This window comes from Acanthaster planci, linkage group LG01 (assembly GCF_054643075.1).
Source record: "Acanthaster planci isolate LZ-2023a linkage group LG01, COTS_SCS, whole genome shotgun sequence".
NCBI classification, from domain to species: domain Eukaryota; kingdom Metazoa; phylum Echinodermata; class Asteroidea; order Valvatida; family Acanthasteridae; genus Acanthaster; species Acanthaster planci.
The window spans coordinates 35,716,236-35,731,955 of NC_141777.1; the positions used below are offsets into that span (position 1 = coordinate 35,716,236).

Genomic DNA, 15,720 nt, shown 5'->3' on the forward strand with positions numbered 1-15,720 from the left:
AAAACACAGCATTATATAAGAATATACATGTGAATTCAAAGAGCAGAACAATATTCATCGCAAACAGGGTACTGGTGGTAGGGTCCACAGTTATATGTAAATTCAATGATGGAGAATATTCCAAATAAAAATGAAAGTGAATCCAGATAAGGAGTCATCTAAAGCCTCTTCCCAAAGCAAGAAATTTCTTCTCCAAGCAAGAAAAAGTGGTCTGTGGCAAAGTTAACTCAACAATAAATGGAGCACCATGGTGATTTGGAACACTATTTTGAACACTAATTGGGCTCATCCTGTTCCGTTAGGAAATACTTAACTTCCTCAATAGGCGTTATCGCACCATAAACACCACCAGCAATCCAGAGCATAGCTTAATATACATGTACATGTATGCATGTACCACTTGCACAGTGTCTCTTTTTTATGCAGTCTAAAGGCCTAAACCTCGGGACATTGGACTATATCCTACACATACTTTTTCAATTTCTCTACTCAATTTCTAATGTTAACTTCTTGTTCACAGTTTGTCTACATGTACATCAAATGAAGAACTCTTTGCAATCTTTTCAAAGGGCAACATCATTCCAATTTGTCAGTTATCCAAGCTGGACAAATTTGAGCTTTTGTGCAATCACCAGGTGCACTAACTTAACTCTACAATGTGAGTCACCAGACAGGAATCTGCTTCACTGCCCTCCCATTGTTCGTAACAATACAGTTTCACCTTGAGGGCATTCAATTAGATCCTCCATATTTAACCCCACAGGTCATCCAAGTTACACTTTTTAATATGTTAACTGGGGCTCAAGATGTAGCATTTCACTCCAGTTCTGTGAAAAGGATTTATCTTCAAAACATGCAAGGTTAAGAGAGAAAAAGCTCACCTGTTTCAAACGCTACATGTACCACACTGTGAATACTGGGGAATAACAAGTACATGTACAGTCAGTGAGCAGCCCCTCCTTCAATAAGCCTTTTTGGCAATTCCATTTGCAGGCGAAAACATCTCGTGAGTACAAGGGAGTTCGCGAGAAAAAAACGAGAATACAGTAGTGTCCCTTCAACCCACCAGAAAATCCATTGCTTCATTCGTGGGTCGAAATGGCTTGGTGAATAGATAGTTGACCTTTTTCACTATCAATAAAGTTATGTTTTGGCGATGATCGACAATTTCCCAACGATTTATTTGGACACAAATTTGCTTCGTGTTTTTCGAGAAAATCGCAGACCTCCTCTTTTTTAAGTGCACCTATTTTGCAATAACTGGATAAAATTGAGACTTACAATTCTTCACGAAAAGGATTAAACATCCGTTTCATATCAAAATTTTTGCTGCCGGCCCAATCAAAATTTTAAAGTTTTATGCACTACTCACTCAGCGATCCTGGCAGTTTTACATTGTTGCAAGATAAATGGTACATGTAAGTCTGGTTCCCCAGTAAACAACCAATATTCACTAGGTTTCCTTTGATGCAAAGTCTGGGTTCCCGATTTTGGTCACACACATTTATGCGCAATTCTGATGTCATTTGATTGGCCAGTATAAGAGAGAATATGTCGATCAACCAATCACAGATAGTCTTTCATGAAACACACACAGCAGTTTTCTCGGTTAATCTCACAAAGTCTAAACCTGCGATTAAGAAATATTTTGGGTGCACCTGACTGTTTTGCAACGACCTGAAAAGTAAAAACTTATTGTTTGGCTGGATATATGACATATCTATCTTTCTGTTGTCAAGAAAATTCTGCCGGCCTAGATTTGGATCCACTAAAACCAGTTTTTTTTTGGGTACCCTCATTTTTACACACGAAACTCTATGTTTTACGGCTAATATCCTTCAAAAGAGACTGCAAATATTTGTATTTTTTACAAAGGACATGGAACTGATATCTGAACTGTTCATTTATGTAAAGATATTCCATTCTTAAAGGTAACACAAGGTGGTATACAATTTTGAAAAGTCCACAAGACAGCTCATTACATATGATTCAGACAGCTGTGCATACGTAGCAAATGAAAGGCACAGCTTTTACGGGTGCTGCGCGCTGACTGTGTACTACAAGGGCAGAATAATGTTCCAAGTATTAGTTTCATGGCAAAACAATAAAACACTACTGGTTGTAGACTAAGAGCCCTATCAACTATTAATAACATGCTACAACAAATACCAATAAATATTGCTTGTGCCATAACACACTATAGTCTATAGTGCAATTTTGTTACTGCTCAGTTGGGAACAATTTCAGAAAATACACAGGATTATGGCTTTAAATACATGTACACATGTATACAAGATAGAAATACCCTCTACCACTGCAACAAAACGTATTTCTATTTTCTACACAATGTGTGGACTTTGAGCACATCTCATTCAAAGCACGAAAGCAAGGACAATCACTAGTCTGGTCATCTACAAACACACAAAAAAGGAAACCACTCGAACTATAATTTCTACACCTTTCAAAACGTAGTTCCCACCAGCTCACGTGGGTGACTTTCGGCGCCATACAACAATAAAATCCTTGCGAGAAAAAACCAGGGTAAATCAAAAGTTTATAACCTTTGAAGTTTTGACGAGTGGATTTTGCAATTTCCCCATTACAATCGATTCTGTGTGAAAACTTGGAATGTGGCAAAGATAAGGCTGGACAAAAGATTTCCCAGCATGAATGTCACTGGGCAATGGCGTGTAACGCAGGCATACACAGCACGTTTTCAAAGAATACCCTTGGAAAATTAAAGCCCCACAAACAGCCACCTGTGCTGTAGTACTGACTGTTTTGACACAAGTTTTGTACTTAGTTTTGTGAAGGGTTTACAAACAAATACTGCAGGTTTGAGATTTTCATTATATTGTTATGCTGATTTGGCAGACACTATCCCTCCCAGATCATAAAAAAAATCCACAGAGAGGTTTGGAAATTGCCACAATGATTTGGATTGTTGTTCTCATCGTGTGGCCATGCAACATGAATATTACCCATCGTATACATGCCATCAAGCTGAATGAGATACCATGACTTCTACCACTGTCACAGATGCAGTGGGGTGTTCAAACTTTGGGAGGGGGTGCAAATGGGATTTTTGTTTTTCGAAAAGAACGGTCCAAATTTTTGCAGTCTATAAAAGAATCTGCATCCACCCTTCCCCCAAGGTGAGAATACCATTTTGAAAGTTTAGGCACTTTCAGTTTTAAAAAAGGCAGCAGGTTTAGGGGAACTTGCACATGTAACAAATATAAGAACAAAATTGAAATCTACCTACGTGTATATTTTAGGGTTCGAACGGCATGTTGCAGCATGGATTTGCTTTAAAATTTTACATAAATTGTGGTTGCATGTCAGAATTCTTCCAAACTTTCTAAAACATTTATCAATGCAATCAATTAAAAGAAAAATAATATAATAATAATAATTACACGTACAACTTCAGGGGTCTCATCTAGTGACTTGTTCACACATCTTTTGCACTGGCAGTGTGTGATTTTGGATGGACCCTTTGCCCCCCCCAAGGAGTAAAAACAACAAATTTGCATTTTTTGTTTAGAATAAAAACACAAAGATATCTTGTTAACTGCGTGACCAACTGATCCGCTAGCCATGCTGCTCCACGCTGAGTCATTTGAGTACGTGTGTACTTTACATTACTTTACTGTTAACCTGTAATACTGTACCTGTACTGCGAACTATTTTCAAGATGTAACGCCAAAAAAAATAACTCTTGTAATAGTTTGCGGTACCCACTGCTTCACCTGACTCTGACCGGCCAGCCGACCCCAGCAAGCTCGGTGGTCGAGTAGTTAAGATGTCTGCACTCGTAAGCAAGAGGTCGTGGGTTCGAGTCCCGCCTGAGTAAGCTTGTGACTTTTTTCGCAAGCTCTTGGACAAGCACTGAGCATACAATGTTTGATATACATGTAAATGTTGGGTAAGGGCAAAACCCTTTTATATTAACTGCTTTACATATTTGTGGGCAGCAGATGCCAGTGCATTAAACAGACAGCCATTGAACAGCCCATTGTACTGCTGTTTGTCTGGGAACCAGAGTACTCTTTCCATTGTGTTGCATGTATGCAGCTGCGGTACCGTATTCCTGGATTGTAAAAGACTGGTACTGCAGCACGGGAGGACAGGCTGTTTTGGGAATCTTGGGTGAAAGCTTGACAACCTCCATTCAAAATCAGAGTGGAAGAAAAATCAAGTTCGATGTAGGGGGAAAAAAAGGGTTGCGACCATCATGACCGTACTCCTTTTTTTTAAGCTTGTCTCGGTGCAACACTTCACATTTATGGAAACGTAACACGCATACCAGTGCTGTATTGTAGAGTGCAGACACATCACACATGTCCCGTCACACTGCTGGACAACTCAATGTTACAAATCACACTAGTGTTACAGAAACATCAGGATGGTCATTTGTAAAATGGCTGAAGAGAGGATAGGCCTAGACACGTTTTTTGAAATCCAAAATGAACTCTGTCATGGTTCGTTAACATGGCACTGGTCCTTTCAAACTGGTCATGAAATGCCTCTGAAGTTGAAAAAAAGATGTATTAAAACCCTCCTATGCTGAAGTCACTCTTTGGGTCATTTGGTAAACACCTCAAAAGAAGCACAGCTGTGTTGTGTTATGCACTGCACTAACTGTCCCTCACAGGAATATCAGATTGCACTTTTGTGCTGCCCAACAACTGTGCTTCGCTGTTTCATGTGCATAATTGTGCAGTAAACCAAATGCAGTGAAGAGGACTGCACAAAAGACCCTGGGCATTTTGTGCTGACTACCTACTGTGTACACACTGAACCTGTGCATGTTTGAGTTCCATATAGAAATTACATGCTCACCAGTGACTGTGGGCACTCGTGCACATTTGTGCTGTAAAACCTTAGGAGGGTTAACCTCTAGGTAGATTTTACATCCTTTGGTCATGGGGGCTCATGAGCTGGTCCACCGTCTGGTCCCCTAGCAGTAATGTACATGTACCAAGACAGTGTTGACCTGACACTTTAGTCAAGGCCTAGACCAGCAAGTTTACTTCTTGTTTTCAATACGATCCCTTGAGTGACATGTCATGCCATTTTTAAATTGATAGTTATGGCTCACTTTATTAAGCATTGATCAATGGGGGTCAACAAATGATTAATGAATACTTTCATACATCACAACCAATTCAGTATATTTATTCCCAGTGATGTTCAACTGTGAAATTTTGAGCAACTGAGAACAAAAAGGTAAAGCGAGAGTAGGGCACTGCATAAAGTGTGCCAAGGCACTTGGTACTAATCTAAGAACGCCCCACTTGCTTCCCTCTATGAGTAGTAAGTGATGGTAGGAACTTACAGAACAGTGACAGTCAATAACTGAAAGCCCCATAAGAACCAAGCATTTCCAACATAGTCCTCTGAGCCTTATTGCCGATACCCCGTGAATGATTTGGCACAATGGTAGAAATGCACCCTTGGATGGAAGAAAGGCCAATGTTAGCTCCTTTTTCCTTTCCACAATGCCTTTCTACCATTGTGCAAAATCACCCACGCAGTATTAGCGATGTGCATCCCTTACTTCATCAACATTCTAAATGCCAGATGCTTGTGACTTTTGGTGAATGTTACTCTACTTCGTTTCACTCTTCCTGTCCCCTTGGTTATCTGATGGTTGTTCATGTTCTGATCTTTATTTTACCAGTTTTACTATTTATATTGCCAGCATAAGCAAATTTTTATGCCAAATGGCCACTGCAAGTTGCCACTGTTCAAAGTATTACATACATGTACATGCTCCACATTCTTCAATATTCTTCATCTTATATAGATACATACATGTAGGTATTTGACTTTCTTTTGTAAGTTGGACGTTGGCTTGTGTGGATTTTTCCTGCCCTAAAATAACGGAAAACATGACCTCTAATTTGCATACTGATTCAAGCTTTCAAGTACTTAAAAACAAACAGGGGTGAGTGAGTGGCCACTTACATGTAAAATCAAAGCTGAAAACAGCTAGCAACAAGCTGAAATGTAAGAAGTCTCCATCCAGTTGTACACAGCAGGTGCACAGAAAAGCTAAAATTCAGGGTCAACATCTAAACAAAAAAAATGAAATCAGCTAAAAAGCTGAATTCTCACACCCTTGAAAAAACCAGTGAACATAAGGTTTCCTCATAATGATTGTACTGGGCAGCCGACCTGACACGAATGACATGCCCAGCACTGAACTGAACGTGCCACCTGGACCCTACATAATCAATCACGCCCACTGACTCAGCAGTATAATTATTTTCAGAAATAGTTCCATATATGGACAACACTTTCCTTATTTTCTTGTGCGTGCATTTGTCATGTACAAACATGGAGGAAGGATGAAGACATCCTTCAACAGTACAAGCTACTGAACATTTGGTCTCACCATCTAATGTTAAAAAACAAAAAGTTGAGATAAAAGTGGTTTTCATTATTCAAATTACTAATCTAGGCTAAAGCTCATATTTGCCTGGTCAAAATATAAGCTACTAGGGCCTACCGCCAGAAACTGTTCTGAAAGTTTGGCAGAGCATTCTTGCTTTAAACATGCTTTAAAGAAAAAAGGTTGCTTCAGTTTCCCTGAATGTTTTCTGTTAGGCCCTCACCAGCTCACTAAGGGCCTCAACCTTCTAGCCTTCAAATCCTACATGTTCAACACCAAGGACAAGTTTCAGCCATGTCGGCCGGCAGCAGAATTACCATGATTACAATACAAAGCCTTCTTTACACAAGATTTCACATGTCATGGGGTGGTAGGTGCGATAACAGGCGATCTGGCAAACTATAAAGAAAGAAACTGCCTTGCTAAGATGAATCTTCCCGAAGCCAGTCAGTCGGCATCGACAGCGAGCCAGCCAATGCACCCTAGGGTAGGCCTATGTTGAAATGGGCAGGGCATGCTGCACATTTGAATACGGGGATCTCCAACAGCGTGTATAAACGAATGGCGAAAACATGTACACCGAAAAAATATGATGTTTCCAGCCATTCAGACCACCATTATTTAACTGTTTCCTCACTTACCTTATTCTATGGGGATTGTACTATAGTCCAAGTTTATTCCAATGAATTGTTGAGTTTGTGGCAGCGTTAAATTAATTATTGTATTCCAGATCATCCACGAAATCGGACCCCCATTGAAGAATCCACAGTCCAAGCATCAACCGTATTGCACACAACAGCCTGCCAGACAGTAGTCATCCGCCCTATGTAATGTAAATCCCAAGGTTTTTCATGTATCAACGTCTTTCCACTGAAAGGGGGAAAATCTTCATTTATTATTATTGATTATTACGTATGATAAGAAGTTAATCGGTTTACATCATTTCGTTTTCCTAGAATCGGCCACAAAATAGATTTTTTAAACTTTTGCGGACTGATTTCTTTTGTGATCCGTACATAACGTAAGCGTATCTGGTGCTTATTATGGGATGTCGGCTTGCCCCACTTTTCAAAGCTTGTGTAGCTTACAGGTACCGGTACATTACCGAGGCGTGTGTACGTGGGGTATTGTATGAGATTCAATTGAGGGTCGGGGGGGGGTCGTGCGGTCAAAGTGGTGTTGCGGTGTTAGTAAACACCAGGCAAGGCCTCGCGATGAGCGCAGGGTACGTGATCACAGATGCTGCGACTTCAGAGTCCGAACAAACATGTCCCATATTTATGCGAAAAACCAGAAGAAGACGAATTTGACAGCAGAAGATTTTGTGATTATCAGTGACCTATTGCTGAAAGTTTGTCGTGGTCCAACCAATTGATCGCACCTGATGTTGGGCACGAATGCACCTGCAGGTATCACTATAAGGACTGTCAATATCAATGCCTAGCAGGGCTGAGGTATAATTATTATATGATTTGCCAATAATTCCACCGTCGGTCAATCGGCTTTACTTTCTAAATTGTCGCATTTCTAGAAGATTATTTCGAAGAGGGGGGGGTATATGGAATTGGCTGACACCACGCGATCGTGCTGAGTGTTCGCGCCTGCATGTATATAAAAGGATAAGCGTTGGCCTAATTAGTCGACTACCAAGCATCCATTTTAATATGTTTTTTATCTCTATGCTTGGTTTTATTGATTTGCAAACGAGAAATATACATTGATAAAACAAAACAGAAATCAACAAAAATAAAGAAAATTTGAGAAAATTGTACAAGTGGAAGAAATACTTCATAAAATGAAAGCCACGAAAGAGTTTAAAAACGAATGTGGCCTGCAAATTAATGTTATGATCGCACAGAAAGTTAATATTAAAATCCAAATTTCCATTTCTTACCGTGAAGAGTAACGGTTTTATTTCTAATCGCAATCCTGTATTCAATGTTATGTTGATTTTTTTAACAGGGTAAGATTTTTTTCTGCAACCTTTAGGGCTTAGTTGGTAGAGAGCGCATAAACCTTCTTGGACGCTTTTGAATACCAGCGCTCAGCACAGACGTTCAAAAGGGCAGGAAAATATACATTTTCCACTTAAAACGGGCTGATTCGTCAGGTTTCGCTGCATACTACACTGGTAGCAGACTGCCCGCAACTTCCTCGCACGATTTGTCCACCCGAGCGTGGAGTCCTTCCTCCCTGACCCGAGTCAGCTGAACCTGGGTACCGAGACTTTGAGTATTCAAGCTATGTAAGATTTTGCTGGTAAACAAGCCTCTTGATTAAAGTTTATGGGCCGGTGAGAAAACCACAGTAATAAATCGCTCAATCCTGAACTGAAATCACGACAAAGAGATTGTCAATTATTACTTGTAACTTGTCGATGTGTTGATTGTTGTTATGGTGACAAAGGCAATAGATGGGGTTCCAGAATTATTAGTCTATTAAGAAAAAAAAGGGGACAGACTGGCAGAAAATAGGACACATTTCATGTCCACGTCCTATAAGTCGGACCCTTATCGGGCTTAGGCTTGCCACCCTCCGTATTATCCCTGCACGGTGTACCAATGAGGAGGAATGGCTTACACATGGCCGGCAGAAGTGCGGAGACACACCAGTAAGTGTTGTGCCGGATGGAAGGGTGGGTGGTGGTAGGTCGATCGTTTTTCGAAGTACGGTCCATGCACCGCGGTATCCAAAAGTTGCGGGAGGGTGGGGGGATTCCCGGTTCTCAAAACTAGGGAAGTGGAATTTACATAAAGTTGTAACAATCGTACGGTCATAAGCGTCGTGTAAAAGAGAGGCAACCCCCCCCCCCCGAAAGAGATTTGAGAATAAAGAGGGGAAGATGAAATAGAACTCCCCTCCAGCCATTGTTTATCATTTGAAAGCTGATGAATGTTCCCCCTAGAAAATTCCCCTGAGGGAAAAGGTGGTTGCCACCCCCTCCCCCCCAAAAAACCTCCCAGCGACACCTACGCGTACTGTTTAGGACACGACATTGAAGATAAGACAGATAACGGATAGTTGACTCAACCAGACGTCTGCAAAGGACCATAGAGCTACAAACCCAGGACAAAGCTTTTTGTATGGCTATATTCTCCACAAATAGCCGTGTGTTTGTTTTCGTGTGTGACTTTCTAGCACGGTGCTGTGCTCGATGGACGCTTCGACAAAAAAGGCTTTCAGGAAAGAGATTTGCAAACTTAAAATTTCAGTAATTTGCTCTTTGAAATAGTTTTTCATTTCATTTTCAGAAATTTATTGTGGTTACGATAACATTCTACAAGTGGGTCTGTTTTCGATGGAGTGAAGTGACTGAGTAGTACGTGTACCTGGCCTGGATGGGATCGCACCAACACCTTAACTACGAGGGTGTTGAATTATACCCCAGGGGTATGCGTGGGTTGAAGGCCAAGCTTTCGGGTGCAACCTTCCTGTAGCCAAGCCAATTCATTTGCCCAAGTGGATGTTCGGGTCGGAAGGTGTTCCACGGTATTTTTTGACTTGGGTGAAAATGGCATGGCGACATTGGAGCACAAAACTAAAATGGTCGGCTTTTCACTTTTCGAATTTACAATGAATCCGAAGTCCACAGACATTTTTACAACTGTGTTTAAGCCGAAGTAAATGTCATCACTTATAACTGGGCTTTTAAAACTTGTTCTCAGAAGTTGGCACAACCGATTGCATTTAATACATTGAATTAGATTCTTTTAAAAGGTCCAGTTGTAAACTTCAAGAAAGTTTTTATTTTTGGCAGTACATGTTATGTAACTTTTTCAAGGGACGGAAAAACAGAAAACAACAACCAATACAAATGTAAAGTTAGATTTAATCTGTTATTTATTGAATAACAATTTTCTTCACTTAGGAGTTGCTAATTATAAGATCCAAATATTTACAGATCTGATGGAACATATTTTGACTGGTGCATGTTCAACTATTACCATTTTAAATGTTTTGGAGTAGAGAGATAACAGAAATTTCTTCCAAGACATTATTTACAAGTGAGCAATTACAATTTATTTTTTACAAATGTTGAGAAAAAATACTGTTATTTTAATTTCAAATAATACACAAGGTATTCAACAAAATCTTTCACTCAGATTTGAAGCTTCTTGCAACCTTAAAGCAACAAGTTCAACACACCTATAATATTTTCATTGTAGCAGATAGGTCACAGGTCTGTACTCATTCACTCTATCCACATCGACTGAGGACAATATTCAATTGTGTATCAGACAGGAGTCTCTGGCTAGCATTGATCATTGTTATGAGTCTGAACAACCACCGACTAATTCTTTATCCTAATCGGCTCAATCAGGGTCACGGGAGTTCACCATTGGCGTGGAATTAACCTCAAACGAGAACTGGACATCTATCTACATGCACTGATGCAGGGACCATGTACAGGATAGGAGGAAATTGCAGTCATCCACCGACTCTGTTTTAACCAGTGTTTCTTGTCGGAGCTTGCTGACAGCACCTGGTGGCCTTCTGACAGTGGATTCTTGAAACAGGGATACCAAATGCAGTGATCCACTCAGGGAAAACTTAAGAATTAGTCCAACAGCAATATCCTGCATATTCACAGGTGTCTTTTTTGACACTGGATAAAAAAATGAGACATCTCACAAATACATGCATTATTAAATAAGCTTTGTTTTATAAAATTAGCACAAACATTGTTTCCAATACATTCTATGATGAAAAACCAAAATAGAGAACAGACGTAAGAAGGATGGAACAGTCCAATAATTGGGGGAGAGACACATCAATCTAGAAAGAATTTTCAACGATGCAGCGATAAAACTAATGTTTTTTTCTCACACAAGTTCTTAGATGTGCTTATACACATGCACATTTGTTAATGTGTTCTTGTACGTGTATATCACAAGAAATCAAGCTTCTTTAAATTGTTCTCAACATCAATTCAGAACTATTCAGATTTGAGCTTTTAATTTTTCACATCTCTTCAACTTGTTACTTTTACAGCAGCGTCACAATGATCTTTCTTTTAGATAAAAGATAAATTTCACGGTCTCACGCAATATGCAAAGAATTCTGAGAAAAATGCCTCACATGATGCTGTACCTATTAAACCCAATTTCCTGTTGGAAGACTTTCTGGGTTTTTGTTAAAATCCACATTTTCAGTCACTGACAATTAAATTTTTGGCACCCTTCTTGTTGGCGAGTGCAATACAACGCAAGGGTAAATTTGTTTTTTCTAAACAATGACAGATTGATAATTTGATACTAAAAACAATCTGTATAGACCAAGAGAGATCGACCAATGTTCCCCATTCATCATGTGGGTTCTACTGGGCAGACGGATCTGTCTTTGGCGCAGTAGTAATGTACGACGACACCGTTTGGGTAGCGGGCAAAAGCGCTGTTGCCCATTCGCTTCTTGCAGACGGGGCAGTTACGCTCCTCTGTGATCACACACTTCTGGCTTTGGTAGTGAATGTGCTGCTCCCGAACCTGCAAGTGCCAAGGAGAGTCAGTTGAAGAAGTTTCAGGTGACATATGATTCACTACCTGTCGTTAATCAATTATGGATAAGCTGTAGGGGGATATTAAGGAGGACCCCTCATATAGTACATTTTGATTTTTTTTTCCCTCTGGTACTTTTTGACAGTGTTATAGTTTAACTGGTCAATGCAATTCCTTAAAAAACACTCCTTGAAAAGATGCCTTTGTGCCTAAAAAACCTTGTTTTCAATGTCTGTTTTGCAATTTTAAAGGATTTATTGACACATTTTGTTTTTTCATGGTAATGAGTATTTCCATATAACAAGCAAGACTGATGTCATGATGTCATCTTGGGAGGAAAACCTCAATGTAAGATTGATTTGTGAGCAAAAATTGCTGTAATTTTTTCAAATTTGGTCAGCCTTAATTTCCTTTTTCTATAATTTTTCATTCTTGTGCAATAAACCAATGTGCAATAAACCAATGTGCAATAAACCAATGTGCAATAAACCGATGTGCAATAAACCAATGTGCAACCCTTTCTCAGTAATGCTCACTGATCTTGACTTCTGTGAACCTTTTAAAAGTAAGTAACATTTCCATTTAGCATGATTTCCCAATATGCTATTTTCCCATTTTATTTGAATGAGTGCCAAGAACCATTTCCAAAAATTGCAAAAATATGTAATCATTTGTTCATATCATCTGCAGGTTTTGTCCATATATTCAAGTTTCACTGAGGTTGGGATCAAGAATTTCTCACAGAGAGTTTCCTTGGTTTTTCATGTCGATGACTTTAAAATTAAGATCAAAGAAATGTCCTAAATGGAAGGAGGAAAATGTTCGCCAGTGAAACCTGACAGCTCCTTTTCATGGCAAGCATATGTTGATCCACACTGAGGACGTGAGCTGACTGAAGCTCACTGAACAAAAAGGGTCACAAGGCATGTTAATTCATTCAGTCATAGTATTATCGGTTTGGGCTTGTAATTACTGTGAGGAGTTGTACTTTCGAAAACATCGGTTCTAATCTCCAGCTCCAAATACATGTAACCAGTTTTGTCATTAATTTCTTTTCCTCTATTTTTCAGAAAGTGTTGCAAAACATATTCCCTGTGATATGAATATAAATTTGGGAACGTCGCAGTGCTGCTGTTCTATCCATCATGAGCCCATGGAGTGAGGCACATGACTGAATAATTAACAGATGCCACGGTACATTACATGAACATCAATAAAAACACTGTGTCAACAGCACACTTGTGCTTCTCCAATCAGATGGCTGAGTGTGAAGAACAGGAAGTGAACATCAGTGCGTCACTGTCGTCATGAAACGCAATTTGAAGTATCGTTTTCCATAATCTTAATACGTGTAATATATTTTGTGGGATCACTATTCTACCTATGTATAAAAGCCAGTGTCAGCAGCAACTTGGCAACATCTGTGTTAATTCTTTAAAAGAAGTTGTTTTTAGGATGTAAGGAAAATTATCGATGTTAAAGCACCAGTCAAGTGGACTGTTGTAGCTGTCAGAAACCTTTGTGGATTTCAAAAGGGAAAATTCACAAATTTACAGGGGAGGTCACAGCCTGTCACAGTGGGTTATAGGGCTGTGAACAGCAGCAACACAGGGTTGAGCCAGGGTATCCATGTCAACCTGATACCACTTGCAATTACTGTAGCTATAAGAAAAAGACATGTGATAATATCCAACGCTGGCCATATGAGAATAATGAGAAGTTTCTCAATCCGCATCCACAAATATTACTTTTCTCTCCGACTTGTACAAAAAAAATCCACATTATTATGCATGTTGTGAGAGAATTTATGGCAATGTGTGATAATGGTGTATTAATACCGTAATGCAATGGTATGCATTGCTGAAATGCTAAAAAATGCTTGTGTGGGGGTTGCCAGGTTGAGGACGGAAAATATGACCCAACTCACCCCACATCCGCTCAGTGCATGAACAACATCCACTGATGGGGAACATGCTTGCATAGGTTAATGTGTGTTTGGCACACGATGAGCTGGGCATGCGTGACCAGCCTCTGTTGAAATGTATCGTTGCATGTACGCTGTGCGCCCGTGCAGAGACCATACATTTCAAGGGAACACTGCAACATGCTTCCCACCAGCCTGCCGCTCCTTTGCACGCTAGAGTGTTTTACTACTCAAAGCGAATGGCCTATTGTTTTTGTTTTGTTTTGGCCCCCTCAACACACACACACATTTCAGCACCTGCTCATGACTGAACACAGAGCAACAAATTAAATTAAAACTCCCACAATGCACCTGAACCTTACCAAATAATTCCAATCAGAAATTCTTGGTGGTGCACCTTTGCCTCATGTTACTGGTCAACACAAACTTAAAACTGACACTTTAGCCACACAAAGACACACACCTGTTATCAAGCTATGGAGACAACATGTGTTGAAATATAACATTACTACGGGGACAACTTTTCCATGGTTTCGATCTTCCAAACAAACTAAACTGCCCCCTCTCCCCCAGCATTGGGAAGACCAACCCACACTTAATTGTCTTGTGGAATGCACACAGGATAGTAAGGATGATAGTTTTCCCTGTCACACCTGGTTTCAAAATTTTCAAACAAAACAGCTGTCTCCCCAACCTTACAACGACTCTCCTTCTCCAGGTGGACCTGGTTATGTGTCCTTGCTCCATGAATAACACAGTGCCAGCCAGGGCATGAATCATTAGGTTTAATACAGTGTATCGGTACAGGCACTCATCTCCAAGGCCCTCGTGTCATTAGAGGACCCAAAATACATTTTTCAAAATAATGCTATTGTCACATGAACAATGTTGTCACCGCTGTAGCCAAGAAATATCAACTAATTTTAATAACATAAAGACTATAGGAGATAGCGACTAACAGACAAAATAGTAACGATGACTGTTCCCATGAAAATATTCTTGGATGAGCTTTTGAGTTAAATCAGAACTGATGTAAATATGGCTGATAAGCTGGTAAGTTTCCAGCAGTCTCATGTGAGTGCAGTAAAGCACGGGGATAAATCTTGTCACCGACAGCAAAGCTGTTCTAGGCATTTTGTGTTGGGTTTGTCGTCACAGGATGCCGCAGCTGACATGATGGAGATAGAGAGAGGAAGACGAAGGGGAGTACACGCTCGGGCTGCGCCAATCGGCAGTCAGCTGGAACAGATTGGCATTACAGCCCAGCTGCTAGCGATGCCGGGTGTGTTTGCTCTAAAGACGAGACAACCAAGGAGGGGGGTGGAGAGGAAGAGAAGCCGGGCTGTGTAAAGGGGGAAGTGCCGCCATCGCATTTGGGAGGGGAAATCCGTTTTGAAACCGGTATTGACCTGTTTACTCTGACCCGACAATATGGATTCGCGCATCCGACAACTGAGCCAACTGCAAGCAAGGAATCCTCCCCCCCTCCTTTTGAAAGGCAAAGCATTGGTCATGCACTTTTCGACAGAAAAGATGACCTTCTGTGAAGTTATGACTTTATCTTAGACCTGCAAACATTCTTTTCTGCTCAGAGACACCTTGTTGTTTTAACAAGGGCATCACTGAACTGGTTTAAATGATAGGTGACTCACAATTCACAGATGAACTATAAAATACACAAACAGATCATCCTTGGTATTGTGCTGTGTATGCAATGAACATCCCAAGCAGGCATTCTGTGATCTGTTCATGGTTTCAGGGTAACTCCTGAAACTTAAAAAAATCACAGAGCACAGCTTCCATTTTACTACACATATAATTCATCTTTCCCCACGGTATGGGTGCTGACCTTTAGCCATGAGCAATAAATGTTTGAAAAAGCAATGACCATTTCCCTTGTC

The 15,720-nt window shown here is 40.2% G+C and overlaps 2 protein-coding genes across 3 annotated transcripts in view; both read right to left on the reverse strand.

Moving 5' to 3' along the window:
* LOC110979665 (spectrin beta chain, non-erythrocytic 1-like) overlaps positions 1 to 7,201 on the reverse strand; it is a 55,435-nt gene extending 48,234 nt beyond the window's left edge. For both annotated transcript variants that reach the window (XM_087134053.1, XM_087134045.1), the window contains exon 1: positions 7,042 to 7,201. The gene's annotated coding sequence lies outside the window, so the exon portion shown is untranslated. The remainder of the gene's footprint in view (positions 1 to 7,041) is intronic.
* A 3,016-nt stretch (positions 7,202 to 10,217) lies between these two features.
* Positions 10,218 to 15,720, reverse strand: part of vps39 (VPS39 subunit of HOPS complex) — a 45,511-nt gene continuing 40,008 nt past the window's right edge. The window contains exon 19 of the mRNA XM_022235622.2: positions 10,218 to 11,883. Within this exon, the coding sequence (XP_022091314.2) occupies positions 11,707 to 11,883 (177 nt within the window). The 3' untranslated portion in view covers positions 10,218 to 11,706. The remainder of the gene's footprint in view (positions 11,884 to 15,720) is intronic.